General features: G+C 38.6%; 1 protein-coding gene across 23 annotated transcripts in view; it reads right to left on the bottom strand.

Moving 5' to 3' along the window:
- COL25A1 (collagen type XXV alpha 1 chain) overlaps positions 1-24,134 on the bottom strand; it is a 299,717-nt gene that overhangs the window by 133,987 nt on the left and 141,596 nt on the right. For 17 of the 23 annotated variants that reach the window (XM_040699609.2, XM_040699611.2, XM_040699607.2 and 14 more), the window contains exons 3-5: positions 14,207-14,251; positions 12,096-12,103; positions 10,064-10,090 (exon numbers count right to left, since the gene is read on the bottom strand). In XM_040699609.2, coding sequence (XP_040555543.1) covers positions 10,064-10,090; positions 12,096-12,103; positions 14,207-14,251 — 80 coding nt within the window. The remainder of the gene's footprint in view (positions 1-10,063; positions 10,091-12,095; positions 12,104-14,206; positions 14,252-24,134) is intronic. The other 6 variants (XM_040699618.2, XM_040699625.2, XM_046940767.1 and 3 more) reach the window with 1 other exon arrangement.

Below are 24,134 nucleotides of genomic sequence, written 5' to 3'. Positions count from 1 at the left end.
AAAACCTGCAAATTCAAGTATTTCATACCTATGCCTTTTTGGGTCATATTGCAGCAAGTCATGCAAATCCTTCTTACCTAATTTCAGTCGAATTATGCAACTGAAATTGAAGCTTATCAGAGCTGAACAAGTGAATCCAAAAACAGAGTATCATTCAGTGAAGCAACTTCTAAAATCCTAAAACATCTATCAATTTCATTATTCTAATTTCATCATTCCCTTTTTTCTTATCTCTAGACTACTCTTCTAAGTTTTAGGGACTTGCATAGGAACATATTTAAATAAATATTTTCATTACTTTCTTTTGACATAACTGGATTTCAGATTCATAAAAGAATTCTTGCAGAAGCTGGTGACAGCATGAAAAACAAAAAGTAATTTCTTTCCAATCCCATTTACAGAGAAACAATTTGTGATCTGGTATTACCATCACATACATTTTCCACACTTCAAGGGCAGAGAACTAAAATGAGAGATCATCCTATCATTCACAGAACAGACAAAAAGTAAGGATAATTGATTCCCACAGCTGGAAATGGAAACATTAAGATCACTTCCACATTGAAAATATACTGAAGGATAGCTGATAAGTCAGACTAAGTGAATGAAAAACAGAAACCTCACTCACAAGGATTTTATGCACAACAAGAGTTACTGAACTGCTGCAAATTGCTCTCGATGTTTTGGCACTCATTTTCACACTCACCTATGGAAAACAGCATCATTATAAACAAAGATCTCAAAAACAAACTTCAAGCAGCAAACTGAAATGACTTCAAATGCCAAAAAACTCTATTTACAAATCAAATACCACTCAGCAAGACCATTAGTTTAAATGTGAACTTTACATTCCTCTATAGTCACAAAAAGCTATGTACTGAGAAATAGAACACATCCTTTGTCTCCCACACAAAGATCCCCATTTCACTTTGCCTTCCTGTAGTATGATGGAAAGAACAAGAATGACAGCAGAGCAGCAAGGTCCCAGGCTGCAGCAAATGAGGATTTACTCAAACAACAGCAGCAGGCACAGAAATAAAGAAGCTGCTTATCTTCAGAAGGCCTCAGGTACACAGTGCTCTCCAAGAAAATATCCTTGCCTCCACTGCCAACCCTTAAATGACATCTGGGAAGGGGCAGATCCTGGCTCCACTCCTTCTAGTCACTCAGGTACACTGCATGCACCTGAGCTCCTCAGAGTTGGTCCTACCTTCCCACCAGGTGCTCCATCACTGTTTCAAGTCATGACTTAGTATTTCCACTACACTTCCCAATAGAAGCTATACTGGGGGGGGGGAGAAGGGCCATGGGTTTTTTTAGTAAGCGCTTTTCCAGAAGAATCTATCCTTACCATTGCTTATCTTGTTTACAGCTGATCTAGTAAAACGAAGACCTATTATAGAAAGTCTTCTTATCATCTTCCAGGTTTATTTTCTGGATTTTCTTCTGTTGTACTCATGAAGACGCGAAACTCCTTCTGACAGGATCTTGGTGATAGCAGGCAAAAGTATTCACAGGTAAACCAACAGCTGTTGGTTTATATACAGAAAAAAGAACTGAACTCACCAAACCATTGAAAGAAGAATATATGGGTGCATAGCGCTACCTCCCAGAAAGCAGCCTAGGTCCAAGAGATACTCTCCCTTCAGTGGCAGGCCCTTATATGAGCCCATGTGCCTCTGCTTTGGGTCCACCCCTTCTGGTCAGCTGGGGAGCACAGGTGAAACAATTTGCAGCCCCACCCCTTTAACAGGTGCTCAATCACCACTTCAAGCCATGACCTAGCAGTTCCCCTACAAGTTCAACTTGCTAAGAATTCCAGCCTCACCAACCATAAGTAAGCAGCAGCTGATCTTGGTGTGAATATGACATAAAAACAAAATTCTACATAAACAACCTAATATTCCTTTCAACGAGTACTCATACATCATGATTGTTCTTCTTTGTGCTCTTTTTGTGAAAAGAAGAAGAAAATGTTTAAATTCCTCTCAGTTCAAATGGGAATAGCTGCAACAGATCCATACCAAAAAAAATCAGAGTTCTTAATTGATCGTAGAATTGTTTGAGTTAGAAAGGACACCTGAAGGTCATCTAGTCCAACTCCCCTGCAACAAACATGGATATCTACAGTGATCTTCTAATAGATCTTCCACAAGTATCTTCTACTAGATTCAGTAGCATGCAAATCTTAATACTATTTTCGTTAATTGCTTTACCTTAAGAAATAAAAAAAGAAAAAACACCACAATTTTGTGGGGGTGATTTATGATCTGCATACTACAGTCATGGAAAAAACCTAGACATTCCACACTGCTTGTATAAATCTTTCCTACTAGACAAGCATGTTTGCTTTCAGAAATGTGACTGCTTTAACTAATCTTGAGTTTGGTATGCACAGACATAGCTGAGAATTCGTCTCTTCATAAAGGAAAATAGAGGCAGTCCAAACAACATCCTAGTAATTCAAGAGGCAAGATGTGTCCATGCCAACAGATCACCATGAATAGAGAAAGGCTTTGTTCTACCACCTAAACTCTGACATTAAAAAAGAAGCATGAAAACATGGGGCTGAGAACATTATTATCCTGATAAATGCTAGCCCAAACTATTTCTGGTATAATTACTGGATGATGCTAAGCAGAATGGAGCCCACTGTAGATATATGAAAAAACATTTTGATTTCCAGTGGGGAGAAAGTTCTTCAATCAGCTTTATAAGGACAACCAGTGGTTTTACGTTTCCTTTAAAACTCAAAACTGGTGAGAAATGAAACAGCTTGGGCAAATTGTAAGCAGCACCTTTAACTATCCCTGGGTATTCGCTGTATAATCTGTACATGATTCTCACAGATATAGTTTAAGAAATGAAGCCCAGAGCTACAATTCCTATCCATATATATGTTGGGAAAACATTTGGAACACATAATTTTACTCAGAGGTAGTTTATTTATTAAGAAAAGCTATTTCCATTACACTGGAGATTTGCAACGCGTGTTGAAAGATAATGACAGGGAAATTTCAGGTGGGATTCCCCAGAGAAGAGCAAGCATGAATAATGTTAGGTACAGTTCAAACATTAATTATGCATGCCAAAGCATGGACATGAAAATCCTAATCAAAGCCTTCTGCATGCTACCTGCTTAGCTGCTTAACTATGGTCAGTAAAGCAGACCAAGATCCAAAATATCATTGCTGTTAAGTGAGAGTCAAGTTTAATTCCTTTCCCTCTATACACAAAGTTAATTATGAAAGTGAAGGTAATTTGAAAAGCTGTGAAAGAAAATACTGTAAAAAGACATTCAGTTGTTAAATTACATGCACCTTCCATCACTGATAATCCTGTACTTATCTGATGGATATATGGAGTTAGAGTACTTAAAATTAACATTAGTTTTAAATCTAAACTCTACAATAATTCACTCTGGCCCATAGTATTCTAGTGCTATAGTGATCTATTCTCATGATGTTAACACCTACAAAATTCCATATGGAGAGGTGGACTTTGCAAGACATTGTTTCTCTATCCATGCAGATGAGCAGGGAATTGATAGTTTAAAGAATGATCCTGGAGAATCCAGCAAATGATAACTGCACTGCAATGGAAAGCACAGCAGTGACAGCAGAGCAGCAAAGTTCCAGGCTGCAGTAAGTGAGAATTTACTCAAACACAACATCTGTGGGCACAGAAATAAAGAAGCTGCTTACCTTCAGAAGGCCTCAGGTAGGAAGGGATCTCCAGACAGATACCCTTGCCTCCACTGCCAACCCTTAAATGAGGTCTGGGAAGGGGTGGATCCTGGCTCCACTCCTTCTAGTCACTTGGGTACATTGCATGCACCTGGGCTGGCCCTGCCTTCCCACCAGGTGCTCAATCACTGCTTCAAGCCATACCTTAGCATTTCCACTACAGTAAAAAATTGCTGATATTAGTAGTGATGCCCTTAGATATCTGTTTCTGTTTGTTTTGTTTTTTAAAAATATTTTTACGGTAATTTTATATCCTTATTTGTAATGGCATATAGAAAATGGACTAAAATATTTTAGAAATGATTTTAAACCAGAACATGCAACGTGGGCAGGCATGTATTGCAGCCCAAGTCCTCTTCTGAAATCATCACATGGAGTTTCTACTTCAGCTGATCTGTGTCACCTTTCTTTTTATAACTGCAAATTAGGAAATCTCATTTTCACTATTGGTTTTACTGATGATATAATTGTTACTTCATGATCACAGCAACAGATGATACAGAATAAGTTGGGGCACTCTGGGCATTCTCCATGGAGATCAGAAAATCAGTTCAGGAATAAACACTGCTTTTTTTTCTTTCTTTTTTTTTTTTTTTTAATTCAAGTGCAAGGTATTGATGACTTACAGATGAAAGGATTCAAGCCATGGTTCCTTCAAAATGGCAACTGGCTTATGACAAGATAATAAACATATTCTGATATGTAGCATTGATTATCATAGTGATTGTAAGTTTAAAGGATCTCAAACCTTCCTGTTCAAAGTAAGGAAGATTTTTGTGGTGCCGTAATTTTTTCCAGGGACAGATGGGTTGACGTAACTTGCCACTGTAGGCCCATTAAATTATACTACAAGATGTCAAAAGCTACAAGCTGCAATGTTGTAGCCCACTTTTTTTTTCCCCCCATAGTTAACTTTATCCCTCATCGATATGATTATTGATGGTTCCAGAGTGTAATTTTTGAGTCTGCAGCTCAAAAACTGCAATTAGGACCATAGCTGTGGTTCAGTATCAAAGCAAAGTTTGTACTTGGTTGACCTTTGCTCAATCACATCAGACAGTAAGGATATGGCTTGGAAAAGTTTGTGTTGCTATGCCATTGTAGCTACAGCTACTGTTGAGTGTTGGACTTGACACATGTATCCATGGAAAATGCTGAAAGCATCCTTCACCTACAGCCATAAAAAGCCTGCTCATCTCTGGGTGTTAGAGTGGAACTCCAACCCTTATTCCCGTAGTCTGACAGTAACAGAGAAACTTAGCACCTGTTTACAAGCTTCTGTGGCAGTGTTGTTCCTAAAAAGGCAACTAGGGACTGGCTGTAACATTGGTATTACACTCTAGCTGGGCCAAAGTATGTTCTCGGAAGGTCCAATCAACCAGGTGACATATATGCAGAGCATTGATGAGCACAGCAAGAGAATTTAAGAGTACTGATTTTGCTGCGACCAATGTGTTAATGGAAAGTGGTTATGTGAAAGATGAAGAAAAGCAGTAATGAAGTAACTTATACATATCAACTTATACTGACTAGTCACACATTCTCTGCTGAATCTAAAAAAACACTAGTATCAGCTGGCAACTTTTTGGAAAAATAAGCAAGGAGTACATGGTTCTTTATTAGAAATGGTGAACCCGGTAACCTTTGAAGATATGCAGCTGACCAACTGTATCTTCTTGAGAGAAGCAGAGGATTCTCTGCGCTTTCAGAACAAGTAAGAAGCTTGAGGGAGATGGGTCACCTGAAAACTTCATGTTTCCCAAGCCAATCACGTCTGTCAGGCTAAAAGAGAGGATACAATATGTAGAACTGAGAAAACGTACTAAAATCACTGAGCACAAAGAAGCTCTTTGGATTCCAGATTTTTTGAATTTTCTGTGAATTTAGAATAAAGAATGACTCTAAATTCTAAAATAGTTATCAATGTTTTTCTACCAAATATGGAAATTATTGCAAAAGATTTGCTGGCATGCGTTTTTAAGACCTTATTTTGGTCACATGCCAAACAACAAAAGGTGGTCCATAAAAACACCTGTTGAGAAGAAATGTGATAAAAGACACACAAACTTCTATCGGATCACCAGATCAAATCCTAACGGGAAGCTCAGGAACTGACATAGCAGCTACTTCAGCTTAGACATTTATAATATACTGCAAACAAAGAGAAGCCCTGATCAGCTACTTGAAGTACCACATCTGATATAGAGTTGGTTAGAGTGCTGTGGGCTGAGCTTAACCACTGTTAAGCTCTCAAACTGAATTTTTTATTTACACTACAAACTTGCAGAATAAAGGCTTCCAGATACACGTGAACTGACAGAAAAAGTCCAGACAAATCCGATTGCCTTGTCTTGGCAGACTTGCACATTCAACCTGTTAAATGAGTGGAAGTATGTCTTGCCATACAAAATTTTGTTTGAAATTTTTAAGCAATACTAATAGGGAAGTTAGAAACTGGAAAAGCAGGCATCCCATAAGACACTCTGATGAGAAAACTTCATACATCAATTATACGCTGTTTCTTACACTAGAATTTACTTTGTCACAGTTTTAAATACACAAGATACCTATAACTCAAACTGAACTGATATTCCCTTAATTCTGTAGACTGGATCAACCTGTGAAAACTCTTCCAAGAAAAAAAACCACAGTTCCAATCCTGGGTAATAGTCAAATTATTGACGTTTCATACCCATACCCCATACTTGCAATCATTGGCAGCTCCTATATGATTTAGTCCTGATACCTCATGCCTCAATAAGAAAGATCCTCTGAGACATGGGCTGCTTGATAACATGCACAGGAGGCAAAAACAGGAGGGAGAAAAGCCTCCAAGGTAATATTTCCATGTATCTAAGCTTCCTGCTGCTGAGTCCAAAGCAGGCAAATAAAAAGGAGCCCTCAAACATAACCTCGCCTGGTCGCTGAACAGAATTATAAAGAATGAAAGCTCAGTGCTTTGTCCTTCACAGAGGCGCACTTTACCAACTGCCTGGGAAATGTATTATGCATAATTGTATCAAAAACACATGAAAGCAAGAGCAGAGAAAGGAAGAGTAAAGGGTTCACAATACTCTATGACCTAGTACATACTTGTCCACACAGCTGCAATCTCTCTCTACCTGGAGAAACAGCAGAAACAACGGTACATGAAGTACTGACAAGGACAAAGCAACACAGCAAGGCAGTAAAATGTATTTTTCCAATTTCTCACAACAGTGTTTTTAACATTCTTCCATACCATGCCTATTTCTTCACATTCAAATCTTTTCACAGCCCTCCTCTGTTTTTCCTGGAATTGTCTTTCTCATTAGTCATATAGAAACAAACTAGAACCTTCTAAAAGGCTGGAATTCTATACATAACAGCATACACACTTAGTTTATGGTATTCTGAGACACTATCTTTACAGGCACAAAAATCATATTCATGATTCTAAAGGCATTCTAGACAGAATTATATCAGGCTAAGAATAATTTTTCTATTTGTCCTGTACCAGCTTATCTTCAACGTTCAGTGTTAAGTGAATATTTCAAGAACTAGGAAAACTGAAAATGAAGCAATAGGTGAGATTCCAAAGCTCTGCATCTGAGGGTTGGTAAAGCGATACTGTCCTACTGTTACAGGAGAAGAACCATTAGTTTAGTTATCATTTTAACAGCTCGCAATGTTCCTTGTCCCCCACAGAACACAATGGAGTTTGTGTGCTTAGTTACTTCACTGCAATCCCAAACAGCTGAATTTACTTGCTTACTCTTTAGTTGCAATTCCAGCATTATTCATTAATTGCAATGGTCATAAGAAATCTGTTTCTCATTCTGTAATATTTACACATACTGTTGTTCTCTTTTATTTAGGGAGATATTATAGTCTATTCCAACTTTAAACTGAAGTTGGAAGAGTTAAAACTCTGAATTTGATTCCTCTATTTGTTGTTCAAAGCCCTTAACGAGGAAAAAAGGACCCATAGCACTGCAGGCTTTTAGAAGATTTTGTGGTGCCTTACATAATCAGTACATCACTGTCTTATAAGCTCCTCAGTAACTGTCACACATTAGAGGCATGTCCGGCTTATTTTCTTGAATTTTGATACTGTATCTTTCAGGGAATCTAGATTTCTCACTGACATTCCTATTAATGTTACTATTATTATGTCTCAAAGTACTTTTAAAATTAGAATGAATGTAAACACTCAAAACCTAAGGCTTGGAGAAAACAGTTGCTAGCTTTTGTACAACAACCATCTTATATTTTGGCTTATTCAGAGAAGGCTTTTTCAGGTTCCGTGTGGTAGGTATACATCACTATCCTCATAGAATATCCTAGAAAATCTAGTAAAGATTAAAGCAATAACATTTCTGCAGAAATTAAATAGGACTCTAGAGGTAAAACTTTAAACACAAATAGCCTTTTCATAGAGCTCTAAAAGACTGTATAAGTACTCCTAAAGTGCATCACACTTGCTGTTAAATACTTATCTTTCAAAGCAGGAGGACATGATTGTAACTGAAAAGGTCTGAGCAGCCAGCCAAGGACAATGCTGAAGAATTCTATTACTAGTCATCTTCAGGTAGGAAAGAAGTGCTCAAATAGGTCCTAAGCTCTGCTGAAGAAGGCACATGTGCATATGCACACATCGATGGCCACATGTATGCAGAGAAAAGCATTCACACTAAAATTTGTCCATAACAATGCCGCTATTAAAACCAGCCATTTCAGCAACACTCCTTTGAGTCTCTCTTGTCTTCAGAACCCACAGCAAGCCTCTTCAAGAAAATAGCTGGATCAGGACAAAGCACTGGGTGTTCAGGCGCTAATGAAAATAATATTTTCAAATTGTCCCCGTAGAGCTTTCAAAACATGCAAGAGTCCACTGATGCATTCAATCACCTTCTTAACTTGCCAAGAAGTTAAGCCTATGAGGCTTTTGTGCTTTGCACAACATAACCTTGTTATTTTAAGGTCATTAATTTCCACCAACCTAAGGGCTGGTTTTCTGTCACTGGGGGTCTTATATTCTTTTAAATCCAAATCTCAGTACACAAAGCTCACTGTTAGATGATGAGTAAGAAAGGGTATTTTATGTCAAGCTTTTCACTGCATCTTCTTCTGAACACGCACGTGCATGCAGATTAAGCACTATAAGTATCATTGTCATGTGCATTCTGAACCTGATGGTTTCAGTACCTGCTAGCAGGTTTCTTAATACTAATGATCAGTTCCTCACCAGCAGAATTTCAACTACTTGTAATTATAAAGATACGCACTACGTGATATTTCATTGGTAACATCTCTCAGTAAACTCTGCAACTACAGCAGACGCCCTGAGAAAAGCATTCAAATGATCCTGCACCTGCAGGTTTTCAAGGTATGTAAGCAGTGCATATCTCCCAACAAAAACATTTTGAAAAGTTGCTGAAAAAATATTCAATTGGTTGGACTATATTGGTATATCAGTCTGGGAGGGCCCTCCTTGCAATACTACTACCAAGTGCTTCAGGTAAGACCTTTATTCTACCTGAACAGTCACTATGTTCTACATATGTACTGTCTCTGAAATGTAGCCACTAACACATTTTGGCACTTGGTTTCAAATAAACACATGACACTAGGCAGACAGTTATTGACTGGGAGACTGCATTCAGCTTGCCTGATGACTTGAAGGAAAATAAATGCATTGTTAATAGATTTTAGAAAGATGCATTATTTCATATATTACAATTTTCAGGCCACAAATCCCAAAGATATGAATGAAACTGACAGAAAAAGTACATATATTATTGTGAAATTAGTCTGTGAGAGACTATGCAGCCAACTGTTAAGACCTCTGTAATAGCATTTTATTCTGCTTGAAATGCATTGAAGGAGGTGGTCAAGAGAAGTAGGACAGTACTGAAAGGAAGGATTTAGAGGTTCCATATGCCAGATGAACAGCTTTCTAACATGGAAAATTGAGACTCAATATCCTGCTAAAAGAATTTTTTAATTACAGTGAAAAAATAAGTTTGTATATAAGCATGAAGATGCTCAACAAAATATGTAGTGTCAAACAAGTAGTACCTTGCATTTATGAACCGTTAACACTGAGGTTTTTTTATTCTTTTTTAAAGTTCTCAACCTTTTTCTTTTAAAGGAAAGTCTTATGTTTTGTAGGCATCTAAGAAGCAGGAAAAGGGTCCTTTTGACAGTAACAAAGCAAAACAAACAAACAAAAAAAAAAAGAAAGAAAGGGAAAGAAAAGAAAAGAAAACAACAACAACAAACAAGCAACATGATTTTAGAGTGATACAAGCTATCATAAAGATATGGTGAGTTACCGGATAGCCATTTCGCCCTGGTAGACCCTGGTTGAATGAGATGAAATGGTATGACACACATTAACAACACAACCATGACATATGACATCAAAAGCATGCAGCGTACATTACTGACAAATTAAAATTTGCACATCCATTTCTTTTTGCTATCTGAAGATATTACAAAGCCAACAAATATGAAATAGGTACAGTGTGGTGAAAAAAATGATTTGGCAATGGAAGTCAGGTATTTTAACTTAAATGTTTAAAACAAAAGGCTACTGACTACTTCTGACACTGAGTGAAATTTCTTTTATTATGTAGAGTATTATCCATATAGGTAGACTGAAGGGCAATATGTATTTAGAAGAAAAAACATTGTAGAGCTTAGTCAGTAAGGTAACAGATACATGGGCTACCTCCAGAACATAGGTGCCAAAGAAGAAATTCGAGAATGTTATAACTTATCATAAAAAAAAAAAATATTGAAAGCCCCAGCCTTTGACTGTTATCATTTGTGACACAGTCATCACATATAAATAAAATAGAGCACTGCAGTATCTTTTGAAAATACAGCATACACCTAAATACTATGGAGAGCCATGCAGTATATACAAATATTTGCTATTTTAAATGAAAAGGATTGCCACTGTATCCCAGGTGAAAACAATAATTGAGTTTGCAACAGTTGCTCCCAGCCAGATTGTGTCGATCAAAAAAGTGAATTAGGAAAATATACCACCTTTTTAAATGCCTTGTAGAAAATTAAACCCTTAATGGATTTCAGCACGATGAAGTACTGTAAGACAGTTTTGTATATGAGACTCAGAATCATAAATGAGACTCTTCTCAATAATGGGTCAGCCTTCTGAGCTATTTCAGGTTTGTATTAATACTACCACTATCTAGACTTTTTTTTTTTTTTTTTTTTCCTGAAGGAAACCTACACTAAAACAGAGTTGGAGTCGAAGACATCAATAATGAGGCACATTGTTAACTCTCGCTATTATTGCTACAGGAAAATCACTTGTATCATGATTTACGGTTGTTCTTTGTGCTTCATGGGAAGACTGCAGAAGAAATTGAGGAAGCCAATATTTCTTTCAAATAAACAGCACCATTATGTATTAAGCCTGGCTTTTCATTGATGGCTCGTTAAATCAATTTGCCACTATGAACTGCTGAGCACATGGTCGAAATCTTTCAAAGATAAGTAGTCACTGCCCATTACAGACAGCTTACACTTAAGTCATTAGTTCACATAGCAGAAATTCAACATATTAGTTTACTATTTTCAAATATACAGGATCAAATAGTCAGATAACCTGGTCCAGTAAACAAAATACTGCTCTGTTGATCACACTTTCACACCATATGGATGACATGACAAATATAAATGTTTGAAATATATATGCTTAGTGCTGTTCTTCAAGTTTGACTTCCGACTTACTCTGGGAACGTGCCACAAAACAAATAACAAAAAAACTGAGAAACTTTTCTTGTAAACAAGATCAGCATGAGATTCAACCAAATACTAAATCAAACAGTCTTAGTCATTTCACACGAGTACTTACTGGCTTTAGTAGCAATTACACTGCAATGATCTGGACAGCCCATATACTTCCAATGAACGAGGAGTTTTCACCCCAAGGATTTGTGACAACAGCAGAGCAAGTTACTACCCAGTAAAAGGCAGAGTGACTGAGTCTAGACTTAAGATAGCAAACTCATTTATTTTTATACTGTAGTAAAATTTTTGTTACCGAGTCATAAGCAAAATGAACATAATGTACTTACATGGAGTTGTGATCCCAACTGCTATCTGGAGCGCTGAATGTAAAGCTTTATATTTTAGATATAATTTTCTTAAGGAACTTTCTGACTAAATTATTCAGCTCCAAAATAATTAGCGAGTGTTTATGCTGTGTAAGTATAAATATCAAGATTCCCTCCTGATGATACACGATCAGTTTATTGTGGTGGTAACAAAACAGGATCTAACATCGATTTCTCCCTGATTCTGGAAGAACCAACAATGTATCACTGTACTTACAGGAGGTCCTGTGGGGAGGGAGGATGGGAAAAGAGGAGGGGAAAAAAAAGACAGAGAAAAAAAGAATTTGTAAGCTTATGAAGTTATTAAGGACAGACACAAATGTACAAATCCAAACACAAGGTCTCAGGATTGTAAGCCAACAATGCTGCTGATACACCGTAAACATCTTCCATTCAAGTTCTCTTTGCTTTGGTTGTGCTTTGCAACTTGTAAATACAGCTAATGATCAAATGCATGCTCTTACCTTACCAAAGAAGCCAATCCTTCAACTATGGTCATGCAATCTTACGAAAGTTGTTTCTCCATCCATTTCCATGCAATTTTACGCCAGGCCAAACATAGCAGCCATGGACTATGGTTCGTTTTGTCAGACTCCACACAAAATAAATGTAACCACATCACCACTTTCAGCTAGCCACACAGTTGGGCATCTCATCACAGCTTGGCTGCAAAATTGCACAAAGTGCCCTTGGCATTTAACCTTGGCATCTAGTCAAGACATACATGCACCAGCATCCTTCGAGCCTTCTAACTTTGCCTATAAGGGGAGGTTTCAGTGGCCACCTGACAGTGCTGAACTTTCTTTTCATCACCTTCCTTTTCTCAAGGCACATATATAAAGTGTTCCCTGTTAAAATGTCGCACTTCATGAAGTGATATTTGCACATTTTTTCAATTATTTAGACTCAAAGACTTTTGTATAGCTGTTCTTGGAAACATTATCAAAGGGCTACAAATCAAATCTACTATTTCAGTCTTATTAAGCTGAGCAGCTGCAGCTCTCAAACCAATGGCATTTCATTAGCTTTTATGCCTCTCTCTAATTTCTGAATAAAGTGAAGTGAAAAAGGAGTATAAAACCACAGCAGCTGTACTCTGAGATTGCTTTTAATATTGATAGTCTTTTGTTTTTTAACAATGCAATTTTATTATCTTGTAACTAAAGAGATTTCTTTATACTGGTAAATATTCTTAAACAGCATTTTAATGTGCAGGTCTGTTTTTAAATGAGAGAGATCAATTTCCTTTGTTAATAGTTTAATGTGTGTTTATTTGAGAAATAAAATGAACAAACAAGCATACTGCAAAGTAATTGCCAGCAGCATTTGTAAGAGAGTCTTTAACCACAGAATACCTTTCTGTAGCATAGCATTTGTCTCTAAGTAAATTTTAATCCAATCTCAAATGGAAACATCAAGGTGATTTACATTAACTTTTGGCAGGGCTTGTTTTCAGTTTTCTGATGCAGGAAAATACAGAGAGAGCCAAATAAATGTCAGTTTACAAGGTTAAGAAGAGCTGCTAATGAATTTATGGAGATCAAGTTGATTGGAATATTTTCCTAACTAGCAGAACAGACAAGACAACCAAGGAAATTAGAAATGCTCTTTTTCTCCTGCATCAGTTCTAGAAAATTCACCTTCATTGAAGGCTCAGTCCTTCAAGGTAAACAATAGATTCAATTCCCATGATTGTAAGCAGGAAGAGCTGCTTACAATACAGCATCCCAGTGTTGTTTCCAAAGAAATTTCAAGCTCTACACCAACATTCAGATCTCAACAGCAAGTTCCCTGATACAGGATAACAAACCACCCAATATTTTTCTTTTTTCCATGACAACTAACTTGCTACTTGTTTCCAGTAAACAACAATGTCTCTCATTCAGAGTACTCTATTTATCATATTATTTCCCTGGACACTTACATTATTAACTTACTCCTTTCCTTCTAAACTTCATCTCAATCCAGGAAGGCCTAATGCAATGCTGATTTACAGTATCCCAACTGCTGTTTACCAGAGTTACTCTGATCTACACTAATCTCAGAAGACACTGGAACAATTTGACAACTACCAGTAATGTTGTCAATGGTACTATGCCAAGCGTTGTGAAGTGTAACTACAAAGAAAGGACAGTAGAGACTAGCCAGCTATCTGGAAGACCACCAGGTATATGCCAAGGGTCACAAATTTCTACAAACAAAGTTTCAGAACTCTCTTTCAGAGCATAAAAAGCAGTAAAAATAAAAATGAATGCATGCTGAGTATGTATCTTCCCAAAAACACGCAGGCATCAAACAGCAATGCAACTTAGGAAGGTGAAAACTTACCAGTCTCTCCTCTTCTGCCCCGCTTACCTCTTTTCCCTGGAGGACCTAAAAAGAAGATGGTGCATTTTAACATTTTTTCTTGAATTCAAACATGCAGAATATCACTTGAGTTTGATGCTTGGGAATGTCTGTATAAGACAGTCAGAGAAAGATCCAGAGACATAGCTGAGGAGTGCCAAAGATAAACAGAGTGATTCAGGAAGTTGAAGATGAGATGAAGAGTTACACTATGCAGTACAGTCTCTCAGAATAAAAAAAAAAAAAAAAAAAAAAAAAAAAGGCTGGGAGAAACTGTAGAGGTCATCCAACGCATCCCTCTTTCTCTTTCTCAAGGCACAAATCAACTACCTTGAAAATATTACTACAACTTCCACTGGCTTGTTTCCCCTAGTATTTCACTGTTCCAATGACAAGAACATTTTTCTTTATGTCCGACTTGCTGCACAGAAGCTCATCAATTCTTATGCTAGCCACCACAGACCTCAGATTAGACAATTCCTTTCCTTTCCATTAATCACAAAACCAAACACCACACCTAAAGTCTTTGCATTTTTATATTGCTTCAAATTGCTATACCTTTTCCTTCAATTTTCTTAAGTCTAGTTTATCACAAAGCATTAAATTGCATTTAGTTATTCCTACTTGAAGCAAGGTTAGCATGTATTTATAAGAGCACACCCTCTTATAAAAACATCCCTCCTTTATCTGAAAATATTGATAGAAATAATGACAAAGAAACCCTTACTTGGCTCCCCACACCCCAAACAATAACAATAACATGTCTAAGTTGCTTTGCTTCCAGTTTGTGTGTTTGCCTTAACTGGCCAGCTTGGTCCTTGTATATTTTTTGCTAAGGAAACCCTTATTAGTCATAGTTCTTTTCCCATAAATATTTACGTAGAGAGTTTTCTGCAGTCTCTAAAGAAAAATAAAATATTTTTTGTCTCCTATGCACTTCAACATCCTCCCTAAATTTCAGGCATCAGTATCACATTCCTCTTTTCTTCTTAGTGACTTTGGCAAACTGTTCCTGTAAGTGCAGAAATGCACAGTCACTTCTCCCTGTACAGCTAGGAAGAAAGGAAACAGCCTCTGTCTCGTTCTAATAATGACAGTGGCAGCATAATGCGATGAAAGATTAAGACAACATTAAGACATTAAAGACAACAGGAACAGTATAGGATATTCATTATCAACAGAATATCAAGCAGATGAGAATATTTTGCTATTATATCTGAAAAACTTCTGAAATGCAGCTTCTTTATGGAGAACATGCAGCTTTCTCCTAAAATGCTCTGGCCTCTTCAAGAGATATACATGGGAAATTCTTACACAGGTGAGAACTTGTTTCGTGTAAAACGTTTCTATGTGGGCTTTTTTCCAACTTTTTTGGAAACTTGACTATCACTGAAACTTGTCAGTTTCCTTATGCATCCCATGCGTCAACCTGCTGTGAGATTTCCTGGCTGCCCCAAGCTCCCGAATATGGGTATACAGAAGTTTGTACTGATCACACACAGACATGCAAAAGAAGGCTACAAACTTATTTATCTGGAAACCATCTTTTTTTCTTTTCTGTCCTTCAGCATACAACAAGATATTCATAGTCTATTTTGTGGAATATTATTTTATTACAGTTCAGCTGCACTATAGGTGTGCACATGCATTTATGCACATCTACTGCCAAGTTTTCCCTTGAGAAAACAACAGAACTTTGGAACTAAAAAACTTCAGCTGCAGACCAGCGCAAGGCAGAATCACAAACAGAAAACCATGTGGATAATTCCAAGCTATGGATATTAGGAAGCAGGAAATTTCATCCAGTAAAACAGATTTCCACAGAGAATTAACCTGCCAGTTGGGTAGCTACCTGCAGTGATGGCAAAGAACAGGCTCTAGGGTCAGTTCTTCCCTCTGACACCAAGCACTGATCCCTCCCAAACCATTTCTCTGAGGAGACTAGATTCAGATGTATGCAAGTATTCGGTACCAGAAAAATATTTATTACAACATTCCCATAGTAAGCACAACACTGAAGTTAGGAAAATCACCCTGGGTTTAAAGTAGCATCATTCCCTGCCCCTAGGCCCTTCAAGCCTGTAGTTATGAGCAGCTCCTGATGATGGTGAGCTCTTCTCCATTCCCTAATAGCTTTTTATGGTTCTGCACTACTCAGGTCTCTGTCGAGGCACTGGCCTTTGTAAACCCTTCAGAAACCGAGAAATGAGAGGTGGATCTTGCAAACTCTCACTGGGTCTGAGGACCCTTTCAAGAAATTTCTTTTCTATATTATTTTATTTTTATTGGTACAAAACAATGCTTTTTAAGCACTTAGTCACAGATGGTTCCAATTCACAGAAACACAGAAATGCTCACATGAAAGACCATCACTAGATGACCTACTGCCTCAGAATGCACACGAGCTTTCATCTTTTCCTGAACAGGCTCCTTTCCCTATATTTTAACTGTTAACATCATCTGTTGCTCTAAGCAATTCCGCTTATCAAAACCCTGGGTATTTTGCTATAAATATTAATTTCCCATCTGTCCGGAGTTTTATAACTTTGCACTAATTGGAGGATGTGGTGGAGATTCATTACGGCAACAGGAACAGTCAATGGAGGCAGAGACACAACTTCATTTTACAAAGTCCACTTTTTTGTTGTTGTTGTTGTTATAGCTTGCACAAGATACAAGACTATGATGTAAATATTCTGAACTTCCATGACCAGGATAAAAATCTCTCTACAGTATTACTAGAAAGGACTGTGCTGAACTGAATTTAATACAGAGCATTTAAGTAGCAGTTTCTTTTAAACATCTATGCATATTAAAAAGGGATACTTTAAAAAGAAAAACAAAGGTCAAATCTCAGTGGAATGAGCTGCCTTAATAAAAATTAATGATACTGAGCAATAAGCAAAAGTTAATTTATAATAGCTAAGTTTGCCAATACATTGTTTTCTTAAGCTTACTAGATTTACCTGTCAGTGGGGAGTAAAAGTAAATTGTCCAAGGATCAGTTGTTTTTCGTTTTTAACTTAGTTGAGCTTCACAATATTAGAGACTATTTTATTTTTCCAAAACAATTTATGAGCCTAACTTTTATGAAGTTTTTTTTTTTTTACCCTTAAGAAATAAAAATTTAATACCATATGAAAATGAAGGAAATAAGGAGATTTTTGATTTAAAAAAGTCAAATAGTTATCTTCTCGAGCACAAGATATTAGCTGCCATCTCGTCTACCCAGAAGGGACTGGTGCAGTTAAAAAAAAAAATTAAAAAGGACTTCAGCTAGATAAAAGCTTTAGACTTTGAGACATGATATTTTAACAGAAACATAAGCAATATAAAGTATCAAGTCAATATAAAGTACCAAGTCAGCACTAAGTAGCTTTGGCTACTTATGTCATAGAAGTAGTTTAGAGAAATCTGGTCTTATGGAGAATGGGGTTCATCTCTCAGAAGAAAGGAAAGACCATCTTTGGCTACAAACTTTCCAATCTAATCAGGGGAGATTTAAACTAGAGTTGCCAGGGGATCAACCATTCCACTTTGAGGATGATGATCGTAATGGATGCCCTGGGCCCAGAGTCAGATCACAGGCCATTAAGACAGCACCTAAGGTGCAGGATAAGGGAACTCCAATTGGTAAATCAGTCTCAGTGGGAGCCCAACTCAAATGCCTGTACAGTAATGCACAGATCATGAGAAACAAGCAAGAAAAGTTGCAGGCATGCATGTGCCTCCAGGGCTATGACGTCGTTGGCATTACTGAGATGTGGTGGGATGGCTCTCATGACTGAAACGTAGGAATAGACAGTTATAAACTCTTTACGAAACACAGGCAGGGGAGAAGGGGAGGAGGTGTTGCCCTCTACATCAACGACCAGCTGGAGTCCATAGATCTCCACGTGGGGACAGATGAGGAGCTGAAAAGAAGCTTACGGGTTAAAGGGACAGCAGGGGAAGAAGACATCATATTGGAGGTCTAATACAGGCTGCCCGACCAGGGAGATTGAGTAGATGATGTCCTTTATAAAAAGATGGGAGTAGCTTCACGTTCACAAAATGTGGTCCTCATGGGGGACTTAAAGCACCCTGACATCTGCTGGAGGGACAACACAGCATGGAACAAGGAATTGAAAATGTTTCTGGAATGCATTGATGATAACTTCCTCTTCCAAGTGGTACAGGAACACATAAGAAGAGGTGCTGTGCTGGACCTTGTCCTCACCCAACAAAGAGGGGCTAAGTGAGCAATGTGAAGTTCAAGGGTAGCCTTGGCTGCAGTGATCATGAAATGATGCAGTTCAAAATCTCTAGGGCATCAAATTGGGTATGTAACAAGCTTGCTACTCTGGACTTCAGCAGAATAGACTGACCTCTTCAAGGAACTGCTTGGCAGGGTGACATGGGAGAAAGCCCTGGAGGGAAGAGAGGCTCAAGAAAGCTGGTCAGCATTCATGAACCATCTCCTCCAAGCCCAGAAGCAGTGCATCCTAAGAAAAAGGAAGGTAGACAAGAATGCCAGGAGGCCTCTATGAATTGACAGGTTAGACTTATTTAAACACAAAAACAAAGTCAATGGGAAGTGGAAGCAGGAATAGGCAACCTGGGAGGACTACACAGAAGTTGTATGAGCAACCAGGGATCAGGTTAGGAAAGGAACAACACAGAATTAAATCTAGCTAGGGACATAAAGAGAAACAAGAAGAAATTTCAAGAAATTCTATAGGTATATTAGAGACAAAAGGGAGGTTGGGAAAGATGTGGGCCCTCTCCAGAAGGAAACTGGAGATCTGGTCACAAAAGATACAGAGAAATCTGAGGTGTTCAGTGACTGTTTTGCCTCAGACTTCACCAGCAAGGGCTATAGCCACACTGCCCATAGAAAATGTAAGAAGTGGGAGAAGGAAGCTCTGCAGAGATCTGTTGCTCTTCAGCCTAGGGAAAGCTCCAGAGGGACTTTATAGAGGCCTTCCCATACTTGAAGGGGGACTACATGAAAGCTGGGGAGGGACTTCTTTATAAAGGCATGTAGTGACAGGACAAGGGGAAATGGCTTTAAACTGGAAGAGGGTAGATTTAGACTACATATCAGGAAGAAATTCTTCACTGTGATGGCAGTGAGCCACTGGAACAGCTTGCCCAGAGAGGTTGTCGATGCTCCCTCCCTGGAAGCATTCAAGGCCAGGCTGGGTGGGGCTTTGAGCAACCTGGTCTAGAGGGAGGTGTCTCTGCCTGCAGGGAATGGGGACTGCAAGGCTGCAGGCAATTCCTCCTCACCTCTTTCACTTCATCCAACTAAACAAAAGTTTGTCTCAACAGTCTTTAGAAGTAGCTGTCAAAGTATCTACCAATGCAGTACCTTTGAACAGACCATAGGCCAGGAACAAGAATTATTCTCAGGTTTTCCAAGACATTTTCAAAGATACCAAACACAACTACAGCAACATTTATCTTCTAGTAATGTGTATTCTAAACCGTACCTTCATAAATACCAGATTGTAGCGATCCACAACAGAAACAATAGTACAGATAGATTGCAGCCAGATTATTGCTTTAGTCCTGGAGAGGTCTCATTAGTAGGACTTGTTACATTTTAATGGTTTGTGCCAGCAGTACCAGAGGTCTGCAGTAGATCTACTATTTTTATGTTGCTGAATGAGCATCATTTTTTACAAGAAGAAAGTAGAATACTCCACTACATGCTTCACTGTGTATCAGGGTCTCATACAGCAACCACACCTCTTACGAGCCAACATGCAAGCATCACAGGACAGAAGGGCTTAACTACTGTTGTCATTTAACCTGGCAGGCAGCTCAGCACCACACAATTGTTTGCTCACTCCCCACTCCCAGTGGGATGGAGGAGATAACTGGGGGGGGAAATAAACAGGTGCATCTCATGGGTTGAGATTAAAAACCAACTAACAAAAAAAAAACATTTACTAAGACTGAAAAGGAAGATAAAAGGAAAATAATAACAACAGTAAAAAAAACAATATGTAGATTGTTCAGATAGTAATGTTTCTTATTTATTTCCATAGAAAATATGAGAAATACAAGAAGTGTAATAACACTATTTGAAAGAGCAAATTCTCAGCAATGAAACACTATTTTTCAACATTTTCACTACCATTAGCTATGCACTTTCTCCAGCAACGAACAAGAACCTGCACGCCCTGTTTGTAAAAACCTGCACCAGTGCTGGTGACCCACTGTCACCACTGCTGAAACACACCACCCATCACCTTACTGTACTCACATCCACTGTTTGGTCTCCATAAACATTCAAGCAAGTGTCAATGAATGTCAAGGAGTGCCATTTCTTTTCCCACATGAAGGAATTCAGTGACACACCTTTGCTTTCTATGCACTTCCATGTCAGACACCATCCTGTTTGGAGTACCCCTCTGCTGCCATCTGTCACGCAGCAACAAAGTGTAATGGAATACTGGTGAGAAGGTTCAGCCTCTACTGCCATAACCCCAACATCCGCCTCTGATGTCACGGGCCACAATAGGTGGCATTGTTTTAGGAGCAACCCTCATGCATATTCATAGAGCAAGTGATGTACAGCACATTTGCTCACCACCCGCTGAGCTCACCATCTTGCCCCTGGGTAGCGGCTGCCCCCTCAGCCTGCTCCCCAGTTTTAAAGTGTTTCTGCATATGGTGATGCCAAAGTGTACAGAACATCCCTTTGGACAGTTGAGGTTAGCTGTCCCAGCGCTTTGTGCTCATTTAGCATCTCTCACTGACAGAACAATATGAGAAGCTGGAACACCCTTGGCTATGTGCAGCGCTTCTTATCAACAACTAAATCATAAGTGTGTTATCCAATGCTGTTCTTCTCCCAGAGCCAAAACATAGCATCATATCAGACACTGTGAAAAAGACTCATCTGTAGCCCAACTGAAACCAAGACAGCTAGATCCTTCATCTGCCTGCAAGGCTGCATCAAGCAACTAGAACAGCACAAAACAGCTTTAACAGAATCTAGTCTAATTCAATAGCTACGGACACCATACATTTCCGTTTTAGATTATGCACATTTTTCAAACAAGATAAAACAAATAGAAAGCATACTCCTAAAATATATTTGTGCATTTTAAGTACTTGGGGATGGATCATGTGATAAATTATATCACTGATGTATTAAAGACAAATGTGAAGATGCTGTATGTTGCTGGCACATCGGACAGCAAAGGCAGGGATTTTCTTCAGTTCTTCATATGCTTTGCAAAAAAGAACATTCCAGGCACACAGATTGCCCTTGTTCAAAAGGAAATGACTGATATATTAGAAGTCCAAACAATAACAGTATTTTCCTTCTCTGAGATACATTTTTAGTTATAAAGATTTTAGACTAACAGCGCACATTTCTGAGGCACAGAAAAAACTGAGCTCAGATTTTTAACTATAAGCCAGCGACGATCACTAAGTCACGCTGCTTCACACCAGCTAAGAATTTTGCTAACAAGAGACAGACAATGTGGAGCTATGGGTGGTACCAGCACACCGTTCTGCTGGCACTGCCTATATTCTTTCAATTATTGATCTGTTTACAGCAAATAAATTCAGCATAACCAAAGCAGCAGGCAGATGGAAAAGAAAAAATGTCTGGTAGACAAGACCTACATGATCAGTATGCCAAAATGATTTGCAATTTGATCATGAGCTGATCTAGAAGTCAAACTTGCCCTCATTATGGAAAGAAGTACAGTAGCATTATCAAAGGAAAAGAATTTGTCTCATGTTGTAGGTATTCACTATTGCTGTAAATAAGACCTCCTGCACCAAAGCCTGTGCACCATGCACCATCCTGTTAGCTGTTTGATTGATGCTCAGGACGTTGCTCACAAAACCCAACTCACATACAGCTACTGTTTAAAGTAATGAGTATTTCATGTGTACATGTAAAGAATATTCCCCTGTCATTTCAAAGGACACTTATTTCATGCATGCATGCTCATTTCTGCAAATAAGAATATCCTTCTCATGTCAAGTCCAAACAAACAAACAAAAAACCCATAAATTTAGCCCAATTACATTTTCAGAATAAATTCTTATCAAATTTGCTGAAGTTGGTGGAATCACTTCAGTGCGTTTAGGCATAAGACTAGCAACTTTGCTGCAATAATGTGGTTAAATACTTAGCAGTCAGCTGAACCAAACCAAGTCAAACTCTTCTTCATGGTTAACTGTAATACTGGCAAAATAACAGCTTCTCGTTGCACTTCAATTTCCATCACCTTTATTTGCCAGTGGACTCAACTCTCTCCACTTCCAGACTACAATTCACTTCTCTCCATTAATCCCATTTCACGCTTCTCCCTCTTAAATGCAGAAATGACTGGCAGTGCTGCTCTGCTCACCTTGAGCAAACAGCTTCCCAGAAAACTGAGCTCTTTGTGTCTTACAGCTTCAGGGGCACTGAGATGGTGCAGGCCAGCAGAGCAGCTGCTGAGCCTAATGCCTATTCCTGTGAAGCATGCATGCCACAAGCAGAAGTGACTCCAGTTAATGCCGCGTGATTATCAGACCCATCCTGCTAGCCTCTTCTTCCCTGTATGAGAGCACTGAGGACAGAAAACAGGATTGCCACATCCCAGCAGGCTGAGCTCTCCTGGGATGGATGCCTGGGCAATGTGAAATTCGACAGACACTTCTGTAGTTCCTTCTGTCAGAGCTGCCATCAATTCCAGACCAAGTAGGGAAGAATAGGGAGGAATAGTAGGGAGGATTTCTATCTGATGAGCATGTTCTTACTTACAAGTGCTGCATGAATCTGTTCCAGCTTACTTCACCAGCCTTTTTGCTCTTCCCTCTTCCCTTTTTTCTCAGCTTTTTCAGTTCATGCAACACTTGGACTCTTCTTTCCTGCCACTCTGCATAGCCACCCCACCTGGCATGTCCATCTCCTGTTTTGTACCTCAGTCTGTCTGGTTCAGCCTGCCTGAATTTCCTACCTCATAAAATTATCTCCTCCCCTTGGGCCTCAGCTGGATAAATAACATTCATTGTTTCACACGCAGTACATCTTCTTCTTGGCTCACCATGAAACATCAGTGCAGCCCAGGGCTTGGATAGGTGTCAGAGGCTATTATGCAACTTGGCTGAGGAAATGCCAAAATCAGTCTATCTGATCCACAGTAGAGAAATTTGACCTCCCTGGGTCAGATCCCTTTTACCACTTCTGTTCATACTGAATGCTGTTTGACTAGAGGTGTCTAGCCTAACATCATTTCACTAGTATCTGATACTACTGAGGGAGCTGAAAGGATCTCATGACTACCACCTGCAAGACAACCAGAACTGCACATTCACATTTCCACTCTTTCTTCACTAGTAGTTAAATACGATTGCAGCATGGAAAGCAACATCCATTCCAAAAACTGTCATCATTTAGCTCTATAATTCTGAATTAATTTTATAGCCATAACACTGCCTAATCCTTAACCTTATACATTTTTTTGGCCTAAAAAATTACACGTGACACTCAGTTCCACCATGTATAGTCTATTTCAAGAAGTATTTGTCTCTTTTTATCAAGTTTATTTTCTTGGAAAATCACAGATGTAAGTCCCTCAGTCTCATAATGTCATGAGACATTGCCTATCCAGCCTTTTTATATCATTTTGCTATTTAACAGTTTTTTTTGTTTTTTTTTTATGGCATTCTCTTACCTATCTTACTTTTTGTAAGGTGAACATACTCTTTTTTTTTTTCTTCAGTTTCTTCACCTGAATTTTCCCCATATCATAAATCGTTATTATATTTTTCTGACTTTGATTCTGTACTGCCATTTAGCACGAGGCTAAAACACACTGAAGCCCAGCTCCCACAGGAGAAGCACCGCTCTACTAGTTGCTCTACACCAGAAGTCATCAGCTGGAGACCGACAGCCTGGTGCTGCCTT

This window comes from Gallus gallus, chromosome 4 (assembly GCF_016699485.2).
Source record: "Gallus gallus isolate bGalGal1 chromosome 4, bGalGal1.mat.broiler.GRCg7b, whole genome shotgun sequence".
Classification (NCBI taxonomy): domain Eukaryota; kingdom Metazoa; phylum Chordata; class Aves; order Galliformes; family Phasianidae; genus Gallus; species Gallus gallus.
Note: the sequence above shows the minus strand (reverse complement) of the source record. Positions and strands in the feature narration are given on the sequence as shown.